Source organism: Acinonyx jubatus, chromosome D2 (genome assembly GCF_027475565.1).
Source record: "Acinonyx jubatus isolate Ajub_Pintada_27869175 chromosome D2, VMU_Ajub_asm_v1.0, whole genome shotgun sequence".
Classification (NCBI taxonomy): domain Eukaryota; kingdom Metazoa; phylum Chordata; class Mammalia; order Carnivora; family Felidae; genus Acinonyx; species Acinonyx jubatus.
Genome location: NC_069393.1, coordinates 60,783,053 through 60,810,155, shown reverse-complemented (window position 1 = coordinate 60,810,155; position 27,103 = coordinate 60,783,053). Strand labels below are relative to the sequence as shown.

General features: G+C 37.9%; 1 protein-coding gene across 8 annotated transcripts in view; it reads left to right on the top strand.

Moving 5' to 3' along the window:
• CFAP43 (cilia and flagella associated protein 43) overlaps positions 1-27,103 on the top strand; it is a 129,947-nt gene that overhangs the window by 70,008 nt on the left and 32,836 nt on the right. For 7 of the 8 annotated variants that reach the window (XM_053207397.1, XM_053207396.1, XM_027063010.2 and 4 more), the window contains 6 exons: positions 930-1,034; positions 1,802-1,879; positions 18,416-18,541; positions 22,662-22,766; positions 23,994-24,110; positions 25,017-25,244. In XM_053207397.1, the coding sequence (XP_053063372.1) occupies positions 930-1,034; positions 1,802-1,879; positions 18,416-18,541; positions 22,662-22,766; positions 23,994-24,110; positions 25,017-25,244 (759 nt within the window). The remainder of the gene's footprint in view (positions 1-929; positions 1,035-1,801; positions 1,880-18,415; positions 18,542-22,661; positions 22,767-23,993; positions 24,111-25,016; positions 25,245-27,103) is intronic. The other variant, XM_027063009.2, reaches the window with a different exon arrangement.

Here is a 27,103-nt window from a genome sequence, read left to right as displayed (position 1 = left end):
GGTGAGCAACAGAAGGAGACCAGTATAGAGCTTCTATATTTCTATACTTCGATGGCCACTTCTACAGATCCAGGAGAAGAGTTCAGGGATGCAAAGAGGTGGCAGCCAGTGAGGTTCTATCTAGTAGGGCCAGGAGAGTGTAACATGGCAAAATCTTTCTAGAGACTCTATTGCAAAAGGGAGCCTAGAAAAGGGGTGGTACCTAAAGAGGAATGTGGTAGTCCATGGATAATAGCTTTCCTAGGACAAGATATATTAAAGTGTGTTTGGGAAAGATTTGTTGGGAAAGATTTAGTAAAAAGGAGAAATGCATTGTGCAGAAGGGCAATGGAATTTTTTTTTAATTTGGTGTTTATTTATTTTTGAGAGAGAGAGAGAGACAGAGACAGAGTGCAAGTGGGGGAGGAGCAGAGAGAGACACAGAATCTGAAGCAGTCTCCAGGCTCTGAGCTGTCAGCACAGAGTCCAATATAGAGTTTGAACCCACAGGCCATGAGATCATGACCTGAGTCGAAGTCAGATGCTTAACCAACTGAGCCACCCAGGCGCCCCTCAGTGGGATTTTTTTTTTTAAGTGTAAAGACCTCTTAAGTGTAAAGAAGGAGGAAAAGATTGAGATCCTAAGTACAAATGGCTGGGCAGGGCGTGATAGGCAGAGCATGTGATCTACAATTATAGGAAGGAGGCAAAGAGGGATGTGGTGAATGTGTGACTTGTCTGATCATTTCTGCTTTCTCAGTGAAAAGTGTGGCTATTGTAAGGACAGATAGGTAAGAATTAAATTAATAAAACATTACATCTCGGGCAGGAAAATTTTTTGGTATTCTTTTAAAAAAATGCAATAAGTGCAGAGGGATCCAAAGCAATCATATGAAGTAGGGTGGGAGAAGAAGAACTTTAATTTTAAGAAATATCTGTCTTCTTCTAAGATAAATGAAGATACGAAGAAGTTAAGCATTGATTCATCACAAGAGGAATTAACCCAAGTTGATAATTCAAAGGAAATTCCCTGGCTACAACAAAGAAGCCAAGAGGTATTTATAAAACATGGAAGAGGTTTGAAATAATGTGCCAAATAGACTAGCTTCCTATGAAAACCCGCTGGAAAGTTAGGAAGTAGATATTAGTAGATACTAGTAGATAGTAGTGGATGCTTAGTAGGTACTACCAGGCAGAGCATTGCACCATACAAGTGTAACTTTCCTGAAAGCAGACACCCTAAACTAGCCCAATCTTTTAGATTAGGTTATTTTGAGCTTTAAGAAGTGTTCTTGAAGCAATGTGGAACAGAATCAAAACGTCTAGGGAAGCCAAACTGAAGAATAATCAGATACCTCATGTTGGAGTGGATGTTGAGGGACACTGCAAAGTTGATTTAAAGAAAAAGGGTGGTCCAGAAACAGGAGAAAGGACTTGGTAGCTTCAGATGTGCAGGAAGGTAGCTTGTGCCTGGATTTAGCTTATTAGTCCCATTCAAGTTCCCCATAAAATAGCAGACTGGTTTCCTTTGTCAACTATTCTCTATTTAATTTTTTTACTACTTATTCTTTCCGATGGCCTTATAAATGACATCAGTTGCAAGTTACTTCGATGGCCACTTACGTAGTAGCAGTTGACTTAAGCAAGGCATTGCAGTGGTGTTATTTCATGTCCATGTTGTATCATTAGTCTTTATTTTTTGTTTATTTCTAGAGAAGTGCTATCTATGTATCTATGTACCTATGTATGTATGCGTTTACCTATCTGTCATATAACTATCATTTCTCTTGCCTATCTAAGAGATATACTTGTTCCATTTCAGGCCATCAGAAAGGAGGTTAAACTGTTTTCCAAGAAAAGGAAAGAGATAAAAACAGGAATCAAAGCACTTGCTAAAACCGTAAGTGTTGTGATTTCATATACTAATACATCGGCCCTCTGTCTAAAATTACTTTCTACTATTTCATCCAACACAGCATGAGGAGCTCTACCCATTTTTTCCTCTGCCAGTAAGCTCAGTTTTCTGAGATGCTTTCAACATGGTGGGATTTTTACCATACAACACTAAATATAAACAGTGGTTTTCTTCCCCGTCTTCCTGAAACACTGGATCTTATTTGTTTTTTTTTTAATGCTTATTTTTATCAAACTTATTTGTTTACACTTTTAAAAATTAAATAATGAGTTATATAACTAAGAATAATGTCTTTAAAGCAACACCTGCCCTAGTTGTCTTCACTAGGATTCCTGTATTCCCGAGGTACATGTTTTCAATTCTTTCAGCTTTTTTGTTTGGATATTTACCTCTCTCTTTCTAAATAGTATTTTTAATACTGCTATTTCTTGATATTTCTATTTTGACATTAATGGTGGGCTTCCTGGCATGGAAGAGGAGTATTTAGGTTCTTTTACATCCCTTATCAGTACAACATACACATAAATCCATACTCCGTACACACACTATTATAGCTACGTAAAAGTTCTTCAGAGCTGAGCCACATGGCATGTTATGATTACATTTCCATTTTATAATTATATTTTTCCTGGAATTCACAATTGCTTTTGTTTTAGTATAAGCCTTTCTATATACCTATTACCTATTCAGACTCTCTCAAAATGCTAAAAACTCTTCCCAATACAAATACCTGAGGTAATCAAGCTGTCATGCTTTGGTTTATTTGTTTGTCTGTTTGTTTGTTTGTTTTTATGACCTGCCTTTCCATCTTCCAGCTCCAATATAAGCACCTTGCTCCCTACACCAGGCAAATGGTCTAGGGAACATGTGTCCTAGGGACTCATCTCGTCCATTCTCCTGGGAAATCCTCTCACCTGCCTCCTGAGTTGGAGCCCCTCTTTCCAGAGCCCCATTTCTTGATGTACATCTTCCAATAGCTTCCTAAGCAGGACTACTGTGTTGTCCCATGCCTGAAAACATCACTTATCAGATAGCTGTGCTTCTGGCATGCCATTTAAATGTTATACTGTATGAATGGTGCCCGCCCCCTAGAGTTGTAAGAGCTTTAGCTCCGTTCTTGGGAAAGGGCATGTGAGAGGGACATCTTTTAAGACTTGGTTTTTCTTAAAATGTCTTTATCCTACTGTCAGTGCTCATTTGATAGCTTGTGTAGGGGTTTATAGATTTTCTCTCAGAATTTTAAAGGCTTGCTCATCATCTTCTAGCTTTCAGTGTTTGCTTTAGAGAGTCCAATACCTTTCTGATTCCCAGTTCTTTGTCTCTGCAAACTTACAGGATCCTTTCTTTATCCCGGCTGTTAGGAAATTTTACAATTATGCTTCTTGATGGATTTGATGGATATTCTTGGTTTGAGGATGCAAATATACTCTCTGCTCTTTTCCATCCTGTTCTCAGCCGCAAGAAGCTGGCCTTTGTGGACTGCATCAATGTACTACCTTGCCCCTGGCTTCTGGTTAGGTGTAACCAGTGAGTGGCATCAACAGGAGATCAGAGGGCAGAGCCTTTATTCCTCCAGTGGCCTCTTTGTGGTATCATGAGTTGGCAGTGACAGCTAGGCCTTTCCCAAAGCCTCCGATCTTTCCAAGTTCCAGTAACTACTCCACCCCCCTTGCCCTTCTCACATAGTAAGTAGGTAGGAAGTAGGAACGGTGATAGCTTTCTGTGGTTGCCAGTGGGAGATGCTTTATCATGCCTAGCTGCTCTCCTTTACCCTGACAATACTTTTGTAAAAGTCACTCTCCCCAGTTATCCCAAGTGACTGTGTCATCTATTTTGTACCCAGTTTGTTTGCTCTGTCTTTTCTGTATGTTAGGCATTAGTGAGCACTTTCAATAAAAAAAAATTTAAAAAAAACTTGATTTTCAGTTCTGGGAAATGTCCTCAAATTTTTCTTCGGGAATTTCCTCCCCTTTGTTTTATTTTCCTGGTTACTAACTAGGTTGAGCATCTTTTCCTAACTCTTTAAGACTTTGTATTCCCTCTTCTAGGAATTCCCTGTTTGTATCCTTTGCTTATTTTTCTATTGGGTTGTTGGTCTTTGTCTTTTGGATTGTAGGAGTTCTTTATTTTTATTTTAATTTACGTTTATTTGTGATAATTAGGGCTAGTTAAGCTGTGATAATAACTAAACTCCAAAAATATAGTGGCGCAGAGATTAGAAGTTTATTCCAGGTCATTAGCAGCTCAGTTCCATGCAGTTGTTCAGAGATGCACGCGGCAGAGATTCAGCTGTCTTCAATATGAGGCCATCTAAGGTCGCCCTGCTGGATCTCACCATAGTCAGCTGGGAGGGGAAAGAGCATGGAGAGGGGCAAGGGGAAAATCGAGAGGTGGCTCTTATTACCAGGTTGAACCACATGAGATCACAGTTTTACACAGGTCAACCTAATATGCTATGTATATTTTTTGTCTTGTGTCTTAACTTTTATAATGTGCCTTTTGAAATGCAGAATTTAAAAATTATGATCCAAATTTATTGATTTTTTTTAGAGCTTTTGTTTAGTGTGTCTGATCTTAAAAGGTCTTCCAAAGTCCCACGTACTTTTTTGTAATACTCCTTTATTTAATCTGTAATTTACTTCATGAATGGTATGAGGTATGGATCTAAATTTATTTTTTCAAATAAACAGCCCATTTTGCCAGTGTTTTTTATTGAATAGACCACCTTTTCTCCACTGATTTGTGGAGCCTCCTCTATCAATCCCTGGGTTCCCGCATATACAGTGTTGTTTCTGGACTTTATTCTGAAATTGAGTATTGATAATTTTCAAAGCCAATTCCAAACTATTTTGATAGCTAGCTTTATAAAATAAAAATATTTTTATACTTTGAAAGTAATTCTTCCTCTATTCTTTTTTTTAATGTTTATTTATTTAGTTTGAGAGAGCACACACATGTGTGAGTGGTGGAGGGGCAGAGAGAATCCTTTTTAATTTTTTAAAATGTTTATTTTATTTTATTGAGGTGGGGAGAGAGTGGCAGAGAGAGAGGGCGAGAGAATCCTAAGCAGGCTCCATGCTGTCAATGTGGAGCCTAACATGGGGCTTGATCCCACGACAAGAGATCATGATCTGAGCCCAAATCAAGAGTCGGATGCTTAACCAACTGAGTCAACCAGGCACCCCTTTCCTTTTACACTTTTAAAAAAGAAAAATGTTGGCCTTTTTATGCACTTACTTTTCTATTTGAATTTTAAAATTGGCTTGTCAAACTCCAAGCTTTTCATTGGCTTGAAAAACTCTGATCTGACTTTGAGACTATATTGCTTATGTTTTACTTGGGTGAGGGTTTATTTGCTCTCTGAAAGTTTATAGAAATACATAATTTATAAAAAATTTTTATTAAAAAAATTTTTTAATGTTTACTTTTGAGATAAAGACAGAGTGCAGATGGGGGAGGGGTAGAGAGAGAGGGAGAAACAGAATCTGAAACAGGCTTCAGGCCCTGAGCTGTCAGCACAGAGCCCGATGCGAGGCTCTAAGTCCGGAACGGCAAGATCATGACCTGAGCTTAAGTCGGATGCTCAACCAACTGAGCCACCTAGATGCCCCATAATTTACAAAAATTTATAATATAAATTTTATATGTAATATGTACTATATAAGTATACTATTTATATGTAAATAATACATATCTGTATTCAGTTAAGAATTCTTCAGTGAAGTTTTTTGTTTTGTTTTGTTTTGTTTTTAATTTTAGTTAACATACAGTGCAATATTGGTTTCAGGAGTAGAATTCAGTGATTCATCACTTACATACAACACCTAGTGCTCATCACAAATACCTTCCTTAGTATCCATCATGCATCTAGCCCATCTCCCACTGACCTCCCTCCATCAACCCATAGTTTATTCTCTATCATTAAGAGTGTCTTGTGGTTGTTTCCCTCTCTTCTCTTTTTTCTCCCCTTCCCATATGTTCATCTGTCTTGTTTCTTTCTTCCCCCCCACCCAGGAATGTGACCTTTATTTATTTTTTTAATAATTTTATTTATTTGTTTGTTTGTTTGTTTGTTTACATCCAAGTTAGCATATAGTGCAATAATGATTTGAAAAGTAGATTCCAGTGATTCATCCCCTTTGTGCTGACACCCAGTGCTCACCCCTATTTGTATCACACCCAGTGTTCATCCCAACAAGTGTCTTCCTTAATGCCCCTTACCCATTTAGCCCATCCCCCCACCTACAACCCCTCCAGCAGCCCTCAGTTTATTCTTTGTATTTAAGAGTCTCTTATATTTTGCTCCCCCTCCTTGTTTTTATATTATTTTTACTTCCCTTCCCTTATGTTCATCTGTTTTGTATCTTAAAGTCCTCATATGAATGAAGTCATATGATATTTTTCTTTCTCTGACTAATTTAACTTAACATAATACACTCTAGTTCCATCCACATAGTTACAAATGGCAAGATTTCATTCTTTTGATTGCCGAGTAATACTCCATTGTATGTATGTATGTACATGTATGTATATATACACCACATCTTATTTGTCCATTCATCCATTGATGGACATTTGGGTTCTTTCCATACTTTGGCTATTATCAATAGTGCTGCTATAAACATTGGTTTATAAAACAAACATTGCTATAAACACACCTGTATCCTTTGGATAAATACCTAATAGCGCAGTTGCTGGGTCATAGGGTAGTTCTATTTTTAATTTTTTGAGGAGCCTCCATATTGTTTTCCAGAGTGGCTGCACCAGTTTGCTTTCCTACCAGCAGTGCAAAAGAGATCCTCTTTCTCTGTATCCTCACCAACATCTGTTGTTGCCTGAGTTGTTAATTTTATCCATTCTGACTGGTATGAGGTGGTATCTCACTGTAGCTTTAATTTTTATTTCCCTTATGATGAGTGATGTTGAGCATTTTTTCATGTGCAGTTGGCCATCTGGATGTCTTCTTTGGAGAAGTGTCAATTCATGTCTTATGCCCATTTCTTCACTGGATTATTTGTTCTTTGGGTGTTGAGTTTGAGAAGTTTGTTATAGATTTTGGATACTAACCCTTTATCTGATATGTCATTTGCAAATATCTTCTCCCATTCTGTTGGTTGCCTTTTAGTTTTGCTGATTGTTTCCTTCGCTGTGCAGAAGCTTTTTATTTTAATGAGGTCCCAATAGTTCATTTTTGCTTTTGTTTCCCTTGCCTCCAGAGACGTGTTGAGTAAGAAGTTGCTGCGGCCAAGATCAAAGAGGTTTTTGCCTGCTTTCTCCTTGAGGATTTTGATGGCTTCCTGTCTTACATTGAGGTCTTTCATCCATTTTGAGTTTATTTTTGTGTATCGTGTAAGAAAGTGGTCCAGGCTCATTCTTTTGCATGTCGTTGTCCAGTTTCCCCAGCACCACTTGCTGAAGAGACTCTTTATTCCATTGGATATTCTTTCCTTCTTTGTCAAAGATTAGTTGGTCATATGTTTGTGGGTCTATTTTTGGGTTCTCTATTCTGTTCCATTGATCTATGGCCTGTTTTTGTGCCAATACCATACTGTCTTGATGATTACAGCTTTGTAATACAGCTCAATGTCCGTGATTGTGATGCCTCCACCTTTGGTTTTCAGGATTGCGTTGACTATTTTGGGTCTTTTTCTGGTTCCATACACATTTTAAGGTTGCTTGTTCTAGCTCTGTGAAAAATGCTGGTGTTATTTTGATAGGGATTGCATTGAATATGTAGATTGCTTTGGGTAGTATTGACCTCTTAACAATATTTGTTCTTCCTATCCAGGAGCATGGAATCTTTTTCCATTTTTTGTGTCTTCTTCAATTTCTTTCATAAGCTTTCTATAGTTTTCAGTGTATATAGATTTTTCACCTCTTTTGGTTAGGTTTATTCCTAGGTATTTATGGGTTTGGGTGCAATTGTAAATGGTGTCGATTCCTTGATTTCTCTTTCTGTTGCTTCATTATTGGTGTATAGGAATGCAACCAATTTCTGTGCATTGATTTTATATACTGAGACTTTGCTGAAATCATAGATCAGTTCTAGCAGTTTTTTGGTGGACTCTTTTGTTTCCCATATAGAGTATCATGTTGTCTGCAAAGAGTGAAAGTTTGACTTCCTCCTTGCTGATTTGGATGCCTTTTATTTCCTTGTGTTGTCTTATTGCTGAGGCTAGGATTTCCAATAGCATGTTGAATAACAGTGGTGAGAGTGGACATACCTGTCGTGTTTCTGACCTTAGGGGGAAAGCTCTCAGTTTTTCCCCATTGAGGATGATATTAGCATTGGATCGTTCATAATATGGCCTTTATGATCTTGAGGTATGCTCCTTCTGTCCCTACTTTCTTGAGGGCTTTTGTCAAGAAAGGATGCTGTATTTTGTCAAATGCTTTCTCTGCATCTATTGAGAGGATCGTATGGTTCTTGTCCTTTTTTTATTGATATGATGTATCACATTGATTGTTTTATAGATATTGAACCAGCCCTGCATCCCAGGTATAAATCCTGCTTGGTGAATAATTTTTTTCATGTATTGTTGGATCCGGTTGGCTAATATCTTGTTGAGGATTTTTGCATGCATGTTCATCAGGGAAATTGGTCTGTAGTTCTCCTTTTTAGTAGTGTCTTTGTCTGGTTTTGGAGTCAAGGTAATGTTAGCTTTATAGAATGAGTTTGGGAGTTTTCCTTCCATTTCTGTTTTTTTGGAACAGCTTCAAAAAATAGTATTCTTTTACTATTTACTAACTTATACTATTGACTATAGAAGACTAATAGTCTTCTTAAATGGTAGAATTCCTCTGGAAAGCCATCCAGCCCTGTACTCTTGTGTTTTGGGAGGTTTTTGATTACTAATTTGATTTCTTTACTGGTTATGGGTCTGTTCAAATTTTCTATTTCTTCCTGTTTCAGTTTTGGTAGTTTATATGTTTCTAGGAATTTGTCCATTTCTTCCAGATTGTCCAATTTATTGGCATATAATTGCTCATAATATTCTCTTATTATTGTTTTTATTTCTGCAGTGTTGGTTGTGATCTCTCCTCTTTCATTCTTGATTTTATTTATTTGGGTCCTTTCCTTTTTCTGTTTGATCAAACTGGCTAGGGGTTTATCAATTTTTTTAATTATTTCAAAGAACTAGCTCCTGGTTTCATTGATATGTTCTACTGGTTTTTTTATTTCGATAGCATTCATTTCTGCTCTAATCTTTATTACTTCCCATCTTCTGCTCACTTGGGGTTTTATTTGCTGTTCTTTTTCCAGTTCTTTAAGGTGTAAGGTTAGGTTGTGTATCTGAGACCTTTCTTCCTTCTTTAGGAAGGCCTGGATTGCTATATACTTCCCTCGTATGACTGCCTTTGCTGCATTCTGGAGGTTTTGGACTGTGGTGGTATTATTTTCATTGGCTTCCATGTACTTTTTAATTTCCTCTTTAACTTCTTGGTTAGCCCATTGATTCCTTAGTATGTTCTTTAGTCTCCAAGTTTTTGTTGTCTTTCCAATTTTTTTCTTGTGGTTGATTTTGTTTCATAGCATTGTGGTCTGAAAATATGCATGGTATGATCTTAATATTTTTGTACCTGTTGAGGGCTGATTTGTGTCCCAGTGGTCTATTTTGGAGAATGTTCCATTTGCACTCGAGAAGATATGTGTATTCTGCTGCTATAAGATGAAGTGTTCTGAATATATATGTTAAGTGCATCCAGTCCAGTGTGTCCTTCAAAGCCATTGTTTCCTTTTTGAGTTTCTATTTAGATATCTGCCCATTGCTGTGAGTGGGGTGTGGAAGTCCCCTACTATTATGGTATTATTATCAATGAATTTCTGTATGTTTGTGATTAATGGATTTATATATTTGGGTGTTTTCACATTTGGAGCATAAATGTTTACAATTGTTAGATCTTCTTGATGGATAGACCCCTTAATTATGATATAATGCCCTTCTTCATCTCTTGTTACAGTCTTTATTTTAAAATCTAGATTGTCTTTTATAATTATGGCTACTCTGGCTTTCTTTTGGTGAACATTAGTATGATAGATGTTTCTCCATCCCCTTACTTTCAATCTAAAGGTGTCTTTAGGTCTAAAATGGTTCTCTTGTAAACAGCATATAGATGGATCTTATTTTCTTATCCATTCTATTACCCTGTGTCTTTTGATTGGAGTGTTTGGTCATTGACATTTAGAGTGAGTACTGGAAGATATGAATTTATTGCCATTGTTTTGCCTGTAGTGTTGGAGTTTCTGGTGGTGCTCTCTGGTCTTTGTTGTTTTGGGTCTGTTTTGTTTTGTTTCATCTTTTCTCCCCTCAGAGAGTCCTCCTTAAAATTTCTTGCAGGGCTGGTTTAGTCACAAACTCCTTTAGTTTTTGTTTGGGAAACTGTCTGTCTGTCTTTCTATTTTGAATGACAGCCTTGCTGGATCGAGAATTCTTGGCTGCATATTTTTCTGACTCAGCACATTGACTATATCCTGCCACTCCTTTCTGGCCTGCCAAGGTTCTGTGGATCGGTCTGCTGTGAACCTGATCTGTCTTCCCTTGTAGGTTAAGGACCTCTTTTCCCTTGCTGCTTTCATAATTCTTTCCTTACCTGAGTATTTTGTGAATTTGACTATGATATGCCTTGTTGATGGTTGGTTTGTGTTGAATTTAGTGGGAGTTCTCTGTGCTTCCTGGACTTTGATTTCTGTGTCTTTCCCCAGGTTAGGAAAGTTTTCTGCTATGATTTATTCACATAACCTTTCTACCCCAATTTCTCTCTCTTCATCTTCTGGGACCCCTATGATTCAGAGGTTATTCCTTTTTAATGAGTCACTGAGTTCTCTAATTCTTTTATCATGCTCTTTTGCCTTAGTTTCCCTCTTTTTTTCTGCTTCATCATTCTCCGTAAGTTTGGCCTCTATATCGCTGATTCATTGGTCTGTTTATCCATCGTTGCCGCTGGGGCATCCATTCAAGATTGCATCTCAGTTATAGCATTTTTAATTTCCTAGATTTTTCCTTTTTTTAATCTCCACAGAAAGGGATTCTACGCTTTTTTCAACCCCAGCTAGTATTCTTATTATCATGATTCTAAATTCTGGCTCAGACATCTTGCTTGTATCTGTGTTGGTTAAGTCCCTGGTTGTCATTTCTTCCTGTTCTTTCTTTTGTGGTGAATTCCTTTGTTTAATCATTTTGAAGGAATAATTAATACAAACAAATTAATTAATTAAAAGTTAAAAATTAAAAACAACACTAAAATGTCAAAGGACATTTAGGTGTGTTTTGGTCTGGTTGTTGAAAGAAGCTTGATAGAATGGAGGAAAAAGGGAAAGAAAAGAAAAGAAAAAAAAGGAAAACATTTGAAAATTAAAGAAGTGAATACAATAGAGTAAAATGAAATGATGAAAATAAAATAGAATTTAAAAAATTTACAAAAAAGTAAAAAAATATAGAATAAAATTAAAGAAAAATCTTTTTTATAAGAATGGAAAATAAAAATAAATTTTTTCCTTCTGTATTCAAGAATATGAAAAGAAAAAGAAAAAAATTGAATAGATGGGCCAGCGAACAGAATGAAATACAATTGAAGTGATAACCAGTTTCCCCTAGAAGTCAAGCTGTGAAGCACTTTATAGTCTGTAAACTAAGCAGGCGGAGAAACTTGCGGTGTTCCTCAAGCGCACAGTTGGCCCAGTCGTCTGGGGCTTGGTGTAATGGCTCCGTTCTCCACTAGATGGCACTGCTTAGTTTACTTGGGTGCATCGTTGTGGCCTATGTAGCATGTATGTGCATGTGTGGGAGGGGTGAAAATGGTGTCACCCAGCTACCCAGTCTCTAGTATTAGGACTCTGTGCTCTCACCAAGGGGAGTCAAGCACCCCACCTTTGCCTCCAGCTTCTGTCCCCTTCCGACTTCTACAAAGTCCATAACTAAGCTGTCAGCCTGCCAGGTGATACCTCCCTCATGAGTTTTATCTCAGGTGGGGCTGTGTTTCCAAACCCCTCACTACTGAGGGCCCTGCAGCTTTGACCCACTGAGACCCTCTGGAGGAGGTTCTCACCCAGCAATTGTACGTTTGTGTGACTGTGCTGCTACAGATGCCCAGAGACTGCAGCCGGGTGCCAGCCCGCCGCAGAAAGTTTATGCAATCATGTAGCAGCAGCATTTCAGGGATTATGGTAAATCACAACACACATCCAGTGCTAGGCTTCACCCTTAACGTCCTTGTTCCAACACCAGCTAATGTAGCTGTTCTCTGGGGTCCACTGGGACCTTTGCCTGTGGGGAGGCTGTACAGCCTTTACCAATGTCCTCCCAGCAGGGAACCGCCTCTCCCTATGTGACCCAAGGACCCTCAGACCTCACCATTTGCTCCTGGGGATTCACCCTTCCCACCAGAGCTCCACCACGTATCAAGCTGTAGAGTTTCAGACTCTGCACTCCCCTGTTTGTAGAGTCTTGTTGATATTTAAACCCTCTCCTTTCTTTCCCCTTTCTCCTTTCTCCCTTTCTACCTTTCTCGTTCAGTCTCTTGTGGGTGTTTCCACTCTCTTTCCCTCCAGCTGCTTTCTGGGGGAGTGCTTTGCCTGTACTCTCCCCACCTGTCTCTGTCCTCTCTCCAAAAGCAAAACTATTTCCCTACCCTCTGGCCTTCTTCATCTCTTGTTGCAGTCTTTGTTTTAAAATCCAGTTTGTTCATGGGGTGCCTGGGTGGCTCAGTCAGTTGAGGGTCCGACTTTGGCTCAGGTCATTATCTTGCAGTTCGTGGATTCAAGCCTCACGTCAGGCTCTGTGCTAATAGCTGGGAGCCTGGAGTCTGCTTCGGATTCTGTGTCTCCCTCTCTCTCTCTCTCTGCCTCTCGCCTGTTCATGCTGTTTCTCTCTCAAAAATAAATAAACATTAAAAGAAACATTTTTTAATCTAGTTTGTTCAGTGAAGTTATAGTATAAAAATGACTTTGTATAATCTTCTCATTACATTCATTTTAGATATTTTATAGGTTTTTTAAAACTTTTGTGAATGGAATATTTTTCTATTACAATTTCTAATTTGTTACTACTAGTATATATGAATGTTACTGATTTTATCTTTTATATCTGATCATGTTGCTGAATTCTCTTTTTAGTTATCCTTTTTGTCAGTTGATTCTCTTGGACTGTCTAGGCAAATGATCATATCTTCTGAAAATCATGTCTCATCAATTTTTATACTTCATTACTTTTTTTTATTATTATTATGTTTATTTTTGAGAGAGAGAGAGCGCACGTGCACGAGCGAGTTGGGGAGGGGCAGAGAGAGAGGGAGACACAGAATCCGAAGCAAGGCTCCAGGCTCTGAGCTGTTAGCACAGAGCCCAATGCGGGGCTGGAACCCATGAGTGTGAGATCATGATCTGGGTCGAAGTCAGATGCTCAACCGACTGAGCCACCCAGGCACCCCATTTCATTTCTTTTTCTTGTCCTATGTCAAGGGCTTCTAATATAATAGCGGTCATAGGAGTAGACATGCTTGTCTTCTTCCTGACCTCAACAGGAAAGGTTCTAACTTTTCAGTATGATATTTGTCTCAGCGTCTGTTAGATATCCTTTTTCACAAGTTAAAGAAATTCCTTTCTATCCCTTGTTACCTAAGAGATTTTGTGAATTTTATTGTGAAGTTTATCAAACACTTGTGTTCCTCTGATAGATATTGGTAGTTCCTCTGATAGAGTTTAAGTAGTACACCAGATTCCATTTGCTAATATTTCATTTAGGACTTTTGTATCTTTATCCATAAATAATATTGTTTTCTTATACTTTCTTTGTCTAATTATTGTATCAGGGTTATACTAGCCTTATAAAGTGATTTGAGTAGTTTTCTACTTTTTTTCCATGCTCTGGAACAGTTTGTATAAAGTGGGATTCTCCTTTAAGTTTTGATTAGAAGAGAAACAAAAAATTCACACACATATAAAACCATCTGGGCCTGATTTGTTATGAGAGTTGATTCTTTTCTTTGTTTCAAGTTTTTCTACAGTCATTAGTCTTATCAGGTTTTCTATTTCAAGTATAGATTTGATAAATTATAGTTTCTTAGAAAATTGTTCATCCCATCTAGATTTTAAAATATATAAGATATATTTATAGAATAGTCTAATTTCAAGTCTTTTCTGATATTTCAGTTATAGCTCTCTCTTTATTCCTAATTTTATATTTATGCCTTTGATCTTTTTTCTTGATCACACTTTATAAGTGTTTCTATTTTATTAATATGGTACAGTTTTTATTGACTTGACTATTATTATAAGAGAACCATATATATAATTTTATACCTATATATTTGACCAGTTTAGGGTTTTAGCAATTTAGAATTTTATTTGTTCTTCCCTACTTCCTTCAGGGTTATTTGTCCTCATTTTGTCACTTTTTTGAGTTGAAAACTTGGTTTATTTCCTATTGTTTTCCAATGTGCTTGAAAGGCTATAAATATACCTCTCAGTACCACTTGGACTATATTACATTGGTTTTGATAAGTAATTTTCTCATTGTTCCTTAGTTGTAAACATTTATAATTCCATTTTGAACACATCAACCAAAGGATTTCTTAAAGGAGTGTATGCATTTGCTTGTTTTCAATTTTCAGATTGCCTTGTATATTATAGATTGTTTTGTATATGGTTTGTTTTTTTTTTTTTTTGGCTAATATTGAAATTTATTTCACTGTGATCAGTGAATAAATCTTGTTGAGATTGTCTTTGTAGCCTTGTATCCAGTCACTTTTTTTACCTTTCTATGTGTGTTTGTAAAGAATATTTTATTCTCTGGGTCTTTTTGGTGGGGGAAGACAGTAGGGGGAGGTATATAGTGTTCTTTAAATTCCTATTAGATCAATCTAATTGTGTCAAGTTCTTCATATCTGTATTTACATTTTTGCTATTTGAGATGTTGTTATCTAGGTTATGATTAGCAATTTGTCAATTTATCCCTCTGTTTCTATCAATATTTATGTTAGATGTCAAAATGTGCACAACAGATCTCCTCAATAAATTATTCCTTTTGTCCATATGAAATATCTTTTTCTCTTTTATGTTCTTACTCTACATTTTGTTTCTTATATTCCCATTTTCTTGGTATTTTTTCTAGCACTTACATATATATGTGTGTATATATACATGTGTATATATATACACACATATATATGTATACGTATATATATATACACGTATATATGTGTGTGTGTGTATATATATATGTGTATATATATATATCTTTTTCCAGTCCTTATTTCCAACTTTCTTTTGTCTGCCAATCAGTATACAGCTGGATTATTTTTTGTAAATTCCATCTAAACTTTTTAATAGGTGAGGTTAGCCCCATTTATTATGATTATTGATATATTTAAAATTATTTCTGCCATTTTATTTTTTGCTTTCTATTTAACATATTTTCAACTTATTTCTTTTTCCCACTTTCCTATCTTCTTGGGTTGCTCATCCATTTTTTTTATTATTATTGTTCTATTTTTCTTTACTATTTTGGGAGTCATAATTCTATTTCTGTTTTAAAAATTATAACCCACATGCTTGGCCTTCTGTCTTTCCACCTCTTCTGGTGTCTTCATAGTCAGTGGAAGAGCACACCAGCACTGACTGACATCACCTGGAATCTTAACCCTAGCCCATATGTGCTGAATCAGAATCTGTTCTTTAACAGGTGATTCATAGGCACATTAAAATTGGAGAGGCTCTGGTTTAGTTTAGCTCTGGTTTATCCAGTTTATCTCTGGTTTAGCTCTGGTTTATCCATCCCCCAGATAAGACAGCACCCTCAGTGTGTTTTTGTTGTTGTTGCGTCTTACTTTTCCAGCTCCCTCTGTTTCCCTCACCTTCTCTCAATGATATAATTTGCAATTATAGCTCTAATTTGCTAGTTTTAAAAACTCCTAAAAACATGTAAATCTTCTTTAGACTTAAGTCTTTCTACCCACCTTCCTCTTGCATTAGTACATCCTTAATAATCCTTTCAGCGGTGTGGGTATTGGTGAACTTTCTGAGCCCCTGTCTATAAATGACTATTTTAACCTCTCACTTGAATGATGATTTGATGGTACAGAATTAGAGGTTCAAGGTTTTTCTTCCCCTCAAACATTTGATTCAAAGCTGTTGATGTATTGTATTCTTGCATCCAGTGTTGCTAATCTAAGACTGATTCTTCTATTTCATGATATTCTTTTCCCCTTTGGAAATGTTTCAGATTTGGTTCTTAAGTTTCACATTTCTGGTCAACACTTGTTAGGCCCTTTCAGAGTTGAGTATTCATGCTGTACTGTGTTTTTGAAAATTCTCCCCTTGTTATTTCTTTAAACGCTATGGCCCCCATTCTCTTTATTCTCCCCTCTTCTGAAGTCATGTTAGTTGTAGCTCCTTCTAGATATATCGTACAGTGTCTTCACTTTTCTTTCACATTTTCTGTCTCTTTATTTTGTTTGGTTACACCCCAGGAGAATTCTTAACTGATTCTTGCAGATCACTGATTATCTTCAACTGTCCATCTTGCTATTCAGCCCATCTATTGAATTATTTTTGTTTCAAAGATCAAACTTAAAAGACCAACGTTTTTAAGTTTTATAATCTCTTGATACTTTTTATGATATACAACATTTTGTATCTAGTTACTGTAAAATTCTACTTTTGCTTAATTAACTCCCTTTCTTTGTGTAACAAGTCTTCTGTTTATTGAATTTATTGTCTCTCTTCAATGGTCTTGTTGTTCTCCAAATATTGGTGATGTATTATTATTTTTATTACTCCATGCTCATCTTTAAAGTTGACATGCCCCATTGTAATTCACTCTACGAGTTGAACCTGCTTGGGAAGATGTGTAGGAGATCTGACTTAAGTAAGTATATTGCTCTGTTTTCAGTAGAATGAGAAGGGATGGGTGGTGTTGGTAGATGTCTTGGCCACCTGTCTTGTGGCAGAGGGAGATGTTCTCTAATTCCTTCTAGCCACTGACAGACTCCTTGTCATTGCCCTATTTCTCCCATTCAAATATTTATTTCATTTTTCTCTGCCTGGTGGTAAACACCCCTGGTACTACTGCTGGGCCCCCAGGAGTTTTATCAAGTGGTGGTACATATACATGCAGGTTCTATCCACTGCCTGTTTCTGATGTAGTCCCCCCAGCCAGCCACTCAGCCAGTTACTTCCAGGTTACTGCATGCTCCTATATCTGGTGTACCTTCTACATGTTGTTAAATATTGTCTTGTGGACACTTGGGGCTATCATGTATCATTTAGATCCATCTGATTTTCATCTTTCAGAAGTTACAGTTTCTGGGCCACTGAAAGATTCTTTTTTTCTGTCTTAATTTTAGTAGTGGATTTATCTATTTATCATACACTTCTTTTCTCTTTATTTTATGGATTGGGTGGGGAAGGATGATTGTAAACTCCATTCTCAGTCAACTATTTTGAAATTGAGGTCCTCAATTTTTCTATTATATTTTCTGATTTTCTTTTGTTGTTGACTTGTAAGAGCTTTTAATATATTGAAGATATTAATACTTTATCATCCATGTTGCAGTATGTGTCCTTTGGCCCTGAATTTTCTGAAGTTGCAAACTTTTTTAATTAGAAAAAAATTGTTTTTATGTTTATTTGGAGAGAGAGAGAAAAAGAGCACAAGCAGAGAGAGAAGGAGAGAATCCCAACCAGTCTCTATGCTGTCAGCACAGAGCCTGACTCAGGGCTCAAACCCATGATCCCTGAGATCATGACCTGAGCCAAAATAAAGATCACGCACTTAACTGACTGAACCACCCAGCCTTCCCTGAAGTTATAAACTTCTAAACATAATTTTTATTTTGGAAATGTTCAAATATAATATAAAAGGAGAGAGAATAATAAAATAATAAATCCATTGGCCAATATTGTTTCATCTATATCCTCAGCCACTGTCCCCTCTCCTGATCATTTTTTAAATGTTTATTAATTTTTAGGATTCATTTCTGAGATTCATTTTGAGAATGTGAGTAGGGGAGCGGCAGAGAGAAAGGGGAACAGAAGATTCAAAGCAGGCTCTGCACTGACAGCAAGCTTAATGCGGGGCTTGAACTCACGAATCATGAGATTATGACCTGAGCCAAATTTGGAGGCTCAACCAACTGACCCACCCAGGTGCCCTTTCCTGATCATTTTGAAGTAAATCCCAGATATTATATCATTTAATTATTTAAGTAGGTACCTCTAAAAGATTAGAACTCTTAAAACACATGATCACAATACCATCAGCACACCTAAATATCAATAATTCCTTAATTTCTTTCAATGAAGTGATGAATTTACACATTTTTGTTGTCATTTTTAGATGAATGAGGGTTAAAGCTGAAAACTTAAATGGCTGCAATAAGCCCATAGCCTAATGCTTTACTCAATAGTTATATTTAGATAAACAAGACCTCTCTTTTTTTACTGACTGCTGTCTGAAGAGACTCTGAAAAGCATGGCTATAAAGTTTAATTCTTGTCACCATTCTTTCTTATCTGAAAATTCAGGTTCTGACTATGATGGAAGAAAATGAAGCAATAGACAATATTGCAAAATTAGGGCAAAAGGAATTTAGCCTGGATCTTGAAGAACTGGAAAGGCTTCACAACGAAAATGAGGAAGAAGTGGCAAAGGTATGGAAAAATCTGAATTAAGCACCATAAAGAAACATAATGAAAGAAGTAAAAAAGAAAATGTGAAGGAGAACTTTTCTAGGATAATGTGAACAAAACAAAAACTTCCCCAGCACAATGCAAAGAAAGCAAACCTAGTGAGTATAAATGCGACGAGTCAGAGAATTATTAAATTTGGGAGTTAGGGGAAAGGGGTGACTGGGCCAGCCACACATCTGATGTGTGTCCCTCTTTTCCTAACATCCATTCCAGCCATCTCCCACCATATGTTTGAACGTTTTTTGAAATCCTCTCAGCCACCTATGCCAACTTTGGACCTTCTGGATTAGTAAGCCATTTCTTGACAGGAGTTGGAATCCTTCTCCCTTTATTCACTGATTCTTCTGCCCTTTAAGCATCATCTATTCAATGGCCACTCTGAAAACAGAAAAGATTAGCACTTACGATGTTCCCTCTGTATCTTGTCTAAGCTAGCTGTCCCAGCTCCTATGACCATCATATAATGTAGTTTCAATAGCTTCATCATATGTCATACATTTTCCCCTATGATTTCATTATATTTGAGTATGGCATCCACAAAAGAATTCCAGTTATTATCTGTCCAGTTTAGAGAAAAGCATAAAATGAAACCTCCATTTTTCTAGATACTATACTTCTATTAATACAGCCTTTGCATCTCTTTGTGTCACATTACATTGTTTACTCATATGGGTTTTATTTTAGGTAAAAGTCCTAATTGTGTTTTACACAGAATGTTCTCTTTTTTTTAAGTTTTTATTTATTTATTTTGAAAGAGAGAGAGAGACAAGCAAGCTAACACGAGTGAGGGAGGGACAGAGAAAGAAAGAGGGAGAGAGAGAATCCCAAGCAGATCCTGCCCTGTCAGCATGGAGCCCAACGTGAGGCTTAATCCCACAAACTATGAGATCACGACCTGAGCTGAAATCAAGAGTTGGACACTCAACTGACTGAGTCACCCAGGTGCCCCTACACAGAATGTTCTTAAGCTACCTCTTTCTCAACCTGCACAGTACATTTAACTTTTTGAGTGTGCAAGTATAAAAAACATTTTTTTCCTAAATAAGAGAAGGAAATATTGCTGGATATAAGGACATTTGAGTGGATTATAGTTGGTTAAACAACTATATCAAAAAGAGGCTGATAATTTGATGCCTCTAGGAGGGAGGTCTCCAGTGATGTGCTCTAGGACCCTTTCCTGTTAAATAAGTTAATGACTGGGGTAAAGATACAGAAATGAGGCATATTTGTCAAATTAGTGAATGATATAAGGCTGAGAATGAGAGGAAATATATTGAATAACAGAATCAGTACCAAGAGGACCTCACAGACTGACTCAAGGAGGTAAAATTCATCCATCCATCCATCCATCCATTCATTCTGCAACATTTATTGAACACCTGTTATGTGCCAGGCACTATTGTCAGTGCCAGGAATACAATGCCTATGAAATATAGGTCCTGCCCACATGGCATTAATCTAGTGGAGAAGACAGACCATACACAAATCTCTCTATATTGTATGATGGAAACAAACTGAATTCTGTGATAGATATGGGGCATCTACTTCTGCGGTCAAAGAAGACCACTTTAAAGGGAACGAAAAGGAGAGAAGGAGCTAGCTATGCAAGGAGCTGGGGGAAGAGAATATCAGGCGAAGGAGGCAGCATGAACAGAGGTCCTGAGGCAGAAATGGCTTGGATTACTCCAGAAATACCATGGCCAGAAAGGCAGTAGCACAGGGGAAGGAGAGAGCTTTTTGAAATGAGGTGGGGGCAGAGATCAGCTCTGAAGACCTTGTACATCATTGTAAAGAATTTGGCTTTTCTTACACTCAACAGAAAGCTGTTAGAAATCATCCCATTTTCTTATTATAGCAAATAGACACCAGTTTAGGGGCTTTTTGAATGTTATTTATTTTGATTGTTGCAACCATCCAAAAAAGGTAGGTTTTTGGTTTTCCTGACTTGAGGAAACTAAGGATTTGGACCTAGAATCACTTGACCTCTCCGTAGTGCATCTGGGTCAGGTGCCTAGCTCTGTCTTCATTGTTGGTTCTCTCTCCAAGCTAATGTGGGACCACTCAGCCCCACAAACCTGCCCCTCTGGCCTGCTGACCTGCAGATCACTGATGAGCCCACCCTGATTACCCCCCACCCCATGCCTCTGTCCAGATGCTCCTTGCTGCTTATCAAATTCCTACATATTTCTCCAGAAGCTTCTTTGATCCTTTGAGGCAGTCTTTGGTGCAGAGAATGGCTCTTCACACACTCGTTTCCCCAATATTATTACCTTTTTTTTTTTTTTTTTTTTGGTTCTGGGCTTGGAAGAAAGATTGGCCCCAGATTAGATGTGATAGTGGAACCAGATGGTCCAGCACAGAACAGTGTTAGCAGATGACACCCTAAACCCAGGTGGCCTTCAGCACATTTGGGAACAGAATACTAGTCCCTGGAAAGAGTTAGTGCTACCTACCTGTCAGGGATCCCAGTCCTAAAGGGAACAGGCGATTAGTTAGCCTCGGCTAGGATCTCAACAATAGGGAAAAGACCAAAGCCCAGTAATGACAACCTGAACACAGTCTGGAGGGGTTGATCAAATAGCCTCAGCAGTAGAGAGGAGAGGGCTGGGTAGGCTGGGAATCAGGCAGATTCTGACAACTGATAGGCCAAAACAGCTGTTTATTTAAGGAAAAAATAATTTAAAACTGTATTAGCCATTAACTCAGTGGATAAAAAAAGAAGTAAAATACAAATTAAACAAAGCCTTTGATCACACAATGAATAAAATAAACACAAATGAATAAACAAGACATCTTCTAATCTGGGAGATATATTCTTAGCTAGTTTGCTGATAATTCTGCCAACACAGCGAAATGCAAAAGAGGTTCTGAAGAGGATCCTAAGGACTAAAGATTGTTGGTCCTCACTTTCATGTTAGATCTTTTAGCAAACTCCATTAAAACAAGAATACTTAACCACTTATGTGTTAAGCAGTTGGCTGACTTAAGCAGATAAAACTAATTGAGATAGTGTATGTTTCTAAATGAGAAAAGGTCAAGCATATGATCCCCAAGAGAAATGGAGCATTTTTTTTTAATTTTTTTTAATGTTTATTTATTTTTGACAGAGAGAGAGATAGAGCATGAGCGGGGGAGGGGCAGAGAGAGAGGGAGACACAGAATCAGAAGCAAGTTCCAGGCTCTGAGCTGTCAGCACAGAGCCCGACACAGGGCTCGAATTCACAGATTGCGAGATCATGACCTGAGCCTAAGTCAGACGCTCAACCAACTGAGCCACCTAGGCACCCCATGGAGCATTTATTTATTGTGGATATAAAAATTAGAAGAATTAACTGACCCCAAGACAAAGGTCACAAACTGGCACTTCAAATATGCATTGAAAAGAAGTAAGGCAACATTTAGATATCTGGTAGTTTCATTAAAAATACACATTTTCAGGGTGCCTCGGTGGCTCAGTTGGTTGGGCATCCGACTTCGGCTCAGGTCGTGATCTCATGGTTCTGTTCGTGGGTTCAAGCCCCATGTTGGGCTCTGTGCGGACAGCTCAGAGCCTGGAGCCTGCTTCGCATTCTGTGTCTCCTTCTCTCTCTGCCCCTCCCACACTCGCTCTCTCTCTTAAAAATAAATAAACATTTAAAAAAAATTTTTTAAATACACATTTTCAAGCTTCTCTAATAAAACAGGAACACTTGGCACAGTGGGTTTGCTTTCCAGCTCTGTACCAACCTGCCAGTGTGCACTTTAGTTCTGCAGTCCACCATGGCCACACATGTGTCCTCACACCTCCCTGGCTCACGTTTAGGACCTACCTGCCTTTAGAGGTGTTTGTGTTGACACCCTGGTCCTCAAGGAAGGGAATCCCAAGCCTCCAGACTAAACTCTAGGAAATGTTGTTGAGACAGGAAAGTGTTCCTCCCAAAGGACATCTGAACACAGGGCAACCCAAAACATTGGGGAAAGAAGATCCCACACTACCACTAAATGTGCAGCCACGGCTGATTAGTGAATTTACAATTCAGATTATTTTTCAAGAGGCCACGTTTTCATGTGTATTTTTTCCCCTTCACTTATGTTCTTCAAGATAAGAAAGGATGCAGAGATGCATAACCTAGCCAAGGCCTATTTGGCTGAACTTATTAAAGAAGAATGCTGGAATGCGATGGCTGTGAAAGGTCGAGCTCTTAAGGTAACAGATAGAACTCCAGGTACAATACCTTAGCCGATGAGAATTTTCATTGAGAGTCTCATGGCGGAAAAAGCTTTTAAATAATTTTAAGAAAATGCATACATACAAAAGCATTCAGAGCATGCCTTGCCCTTCCAGATTCCACCTGGATGTACCACTTTCTCTCGTCTCGTTCTTCCCTCTCTGTTCGGTCCCTGTGCCCCTCCAAGCCAGCAGCTCTGAAGATTTTCTCTCTTTCCTCTATGAACTACCTGCATCCAGTCTTATTATCTATCTGTTCCAAAAAGCCGCTTCATTCACATTCCACACAGAAGCAAAACTAGACACAGTACTGTCCACAGTTCTACCTGTGCCCTCTAAATGTCTGGTTTTTATGCTTTTTCACTGAGATTCCTCCCAACACAATGTTCCTCTTCATGTAAGGTGACCAAAAGTCCCAGTTTATCCCTGTGGTCCTAGAGTAACTATTAAGAGCACCCTTCTCATTTCAAATATGCCCCCCCCAATTTGGGTAATGAAATATATGGTCACCCTACATATTTGTGGTTGAGTATTGCTCTTAAACAGGGTTTCCCAAGAGTGGCACGTTTGGGGCTGGTTAATTCTGTGGTGTAGAGGCTGTCCTATGGATTGTAGGATGTTTTGACCTCTATCTACTAGGCCCCAGTAGCATCCAAAACTCCCACTAGTGAAAATCAAATATAGCTCCAGACATTGCCAAATGTCCCTGGGGGGCTGGGGAGGAGGGGGACAGGGCAAGTGAAATCACTCCTGGTTGAGAATCACTGCTCTAGAAATAAATCCTTCATTGAAGCACAGTATTTCTACCCAAGGTTTACACCAATACTAATGTAATATAAATAAATTTTTTTAAATATTTACTTATTTATTTTTTTTTTGAGAGAGAGAGAGAGAGAGAGAATGCAATCGGGGGAGGAACAGCGCAAGAGGGAGAAACAGAATCTGAAGCAGGCTCTGAGCTGTCAGCACAGAGCCCCATGTGGAGCTGGATCTTAGGAACCCTGAGATCAAGAGTTGGCCACTTAACTGACTAAGCCACTCAGGCACCCTGTGTTGTCTTATTTTAAAGAAAGTTTCCACTGTCAATTTCACTCATGAATGATAACCTATGAATTAATTTTAATCAGGGATAACATCTCTCACTCCAATTGTGTGTATACAATTATACTACAAATAAATTTATTTATCCTGCCTTTTTTTTTCAAGTGCTTTCACATGCCTTACGTGGTTGAGAACTTCCCAATGAAAGAACGCACGGATGAAGAGTTGAAAGAATTAAAGAGAGTTTTGCAGCAAAAGAAGATTGAAGCAGAGTGTCTTAAAGTACAATTTTAAATATATATGTATTTATATAAGCAATGTGTTTTATTTTAGGGTCTCCATATGGATCTGAGTTAAGATACAATTTAAGATAAGTTTAGATCTTGTTTATGTTTTCATTCCCTGTTAATTTGTAGAATATATTTTAATAAATATAGGAGCTAAATCCACACAATAAGTCAAGAAGTCTATAATCCTATATAATACTGGCTAGCTCTCAAAAGGAGGATATACTTTTAAACAATGAGATTTGGGGTTTTGTTCTTGTTCTGGTTAGAACTTGTCTTCATCTACCCTGCTCTTTTTATCATCTCTTATCATATGGGATTATGTTTTTAAGTAATTGTCCAAAGATGCATAGTATCTACTTTGGTGGAATTATGGTTTTCCTAGAACAATCCCAGCTTTTTGTTTCTTTGTTTTCAAGCAGCAATCTCTATCAGACCACTAAAAGCACACATCCCTGTCAGTGTAATGGGGCCCAGAACCTTGCATCCATTCTTTTTCTGAAATATAAAATTAAGGCATACTTAATTCTTCTTAACCTACACTCCCCAGTCCTATGGGAATAAGTTCCTTTGTAAACATGAAGAAAAGGTATATTTTTTAATGTTTAGGTGTCAGGAAAGACTCAAGGTATTTACAAATAGCTGTAATCCTGTCAGAAATGTAAATATTACATACTGTCAAGGACAGTGTTCACTCTTTCGACTTATCCACAGTTTATCAGTTTCCAAGGCTTAACCCTCTTCTGCATCAGTTTCAGGATCTACCCAACACTTTGAATTCAGTTGTTGGCAAGACAATTTGACATCTAAGATGACTGAAAAAAATTAAGTTGTCACAAAATTGCCCTTTCGAGAATTCTTGTTATTGCATAACTTCTGTGTCATCTTTTTCTATATTTAGCTACAGAAGGAAATTGTAGAGGTTCAGTCTGCAATTACCTTGGTTAAAAAGCATCGTGAAGAGGAGGATGAAGAAGAGGAAGAAGATGTGGCAGTAAAAACTAACAACTTGCCCAATTATCTGCTTGGCAGTCTGAGTACTGATTTTGGGGTACATGCCTCTCTGTTGTCAGGCCAATTGGAACTTCATTCCAGAGAGGAGAAAATCAACCAAATTATATTACTAAAAGTAGGTGAATTTTTCCTTATCCTCCAAAATCTCTAAAATTCCCCATGGGGTGTCTTGCAAAGGCTCAAATTGAAATCTAATGCCAATCAGATGATGTCTTTAAAGTACATAGAGAACTATCCAGATGGCTTGTGTGTCCATGTTCTTCAGACAGAACTTGTATACAAGTGTTGCTTTCATCTATTTGGACTGGGATCTCTGAAAACAGGTTTTATGAGGAACACTCCACACTGGCTGATACCACAAGCAAATCATTGTTCTACTTAGAACTTCAGTAATCTCAAAGGTAAAATAGGTCCTTGAATGCCATCTCCTAGGTAACTCAGATGTCCTTTAGAACCTCCTTGTAAGATCAAGATGTGATTGCTTATTTATATATCCTCTTAACCTGGGGAAACACAATTTCTTCCCTAAGATTTCCGTAACTTCTCTTCTGGAACTCAGGGATAAAGTACAGCATCCCACAAGCTCTAAGCTCCTACTCCTTACTTTCTACCAAACCAGTCAGTCTCAGAACACATCTGTATATGCCAACCAAAGGGTTTTGAAAATTTGATGACTGAGATTGCACTAATGTGGATAGTTTGAAATTTAATAATGGTCATTCATATTCCTAAAAGTCCTCCAGCCATATCTGCAATTTGAGTTCCAGCCTCCTACCATGATACTCTGCTCTCTCTTCCTATTTTTTTTTCTTCTCTTCCTCCAACCCTGAAATTCCTGTGCATTTATATCCAAAATTGTTTCATTATGTCTTTTGTTGCTCAGCTTCTGCTGACCTGTGCCCTCAGTGTCTCACCTTTCTGCTGTTTTGTTAAGGCATTTTCTTACAAGAAGGTTAATTTCAGCCAAAGAGAAATTCTGGTTTTAACTGTTAAGATCATTTTTCTACCTGCTTTGATGGTTTCATCTTCAGTAGGATAGATATACAGATTAAACTCTGATGGTAAAATAAAGGATACTTTGAGTTGACCATCATTCTACTCACCAGCAGAGGTGGGAGTAATCCAGTTGGACCCACTGCCAAGGTCCAGCTAGCCAGCTTAGCTCCCCTTCCTGCCTTAGAATGACCTGACCATACAGACAAAGAATATTGTGTGCAGTTGTGCTTTTCTGGGAAATTCTTTAGACAATCTCTATAGGCCATCCTTTCCTTACCACATCTCCCCCAAACCAGGTCTCAAAGAAGAGACATTTCCCAATATAAATATCACATATTGCTTTTTAAACATTTTAGGATGGATTTTTTTTTGGAACATACACAAAAGTTGAGAGAATAGCCCAGAGTCTCCTAGTACCCATTGCCTACTTGAGCATTTATCAGCATACCTGCACATTGAGTTACAGCTAACATTTCAGGAAGTAGAGTGTGGTATAACAGTTATATCACTGCCTTAATCCTACCACTGCCACTGTGGGTTATTGAACCAAGAAATGACTTAATATAAACCATCTTTTAAAACGATTAACTTACTGGGGCACCTGGGTAGCTCAGTTGGTTGAGCATCCAATTTTGGCTCAGGTCATGATCTCATGGTTCATAGGTTTGAGCCCCAAGTTGGGCTCTGTGCTGACAGCTCAGAGCCTGGAGCCTGCTTTAGATTCTGTGTCTCCCTCTCTCTTTGCTCCTCCCCTGCTGGAATTCTGTCTCTGTCTCTGTCTCTCTCAAAAATAAATAAAACAGAGAAAGACAGATACCATATGTTTTCACTCTTATGTGGGTCCTGAGAAACTTAACAGAAGACCATGGGGGTGGGGGGGAGGAAAAAAAAAGAAAAGCTAGAGAGGGAGGGAGCCAAACCATAAGAGACTCTTAAAAGCTGAGAATAAACTGAGGGTTGATGGGGGGTAGGAGGGAG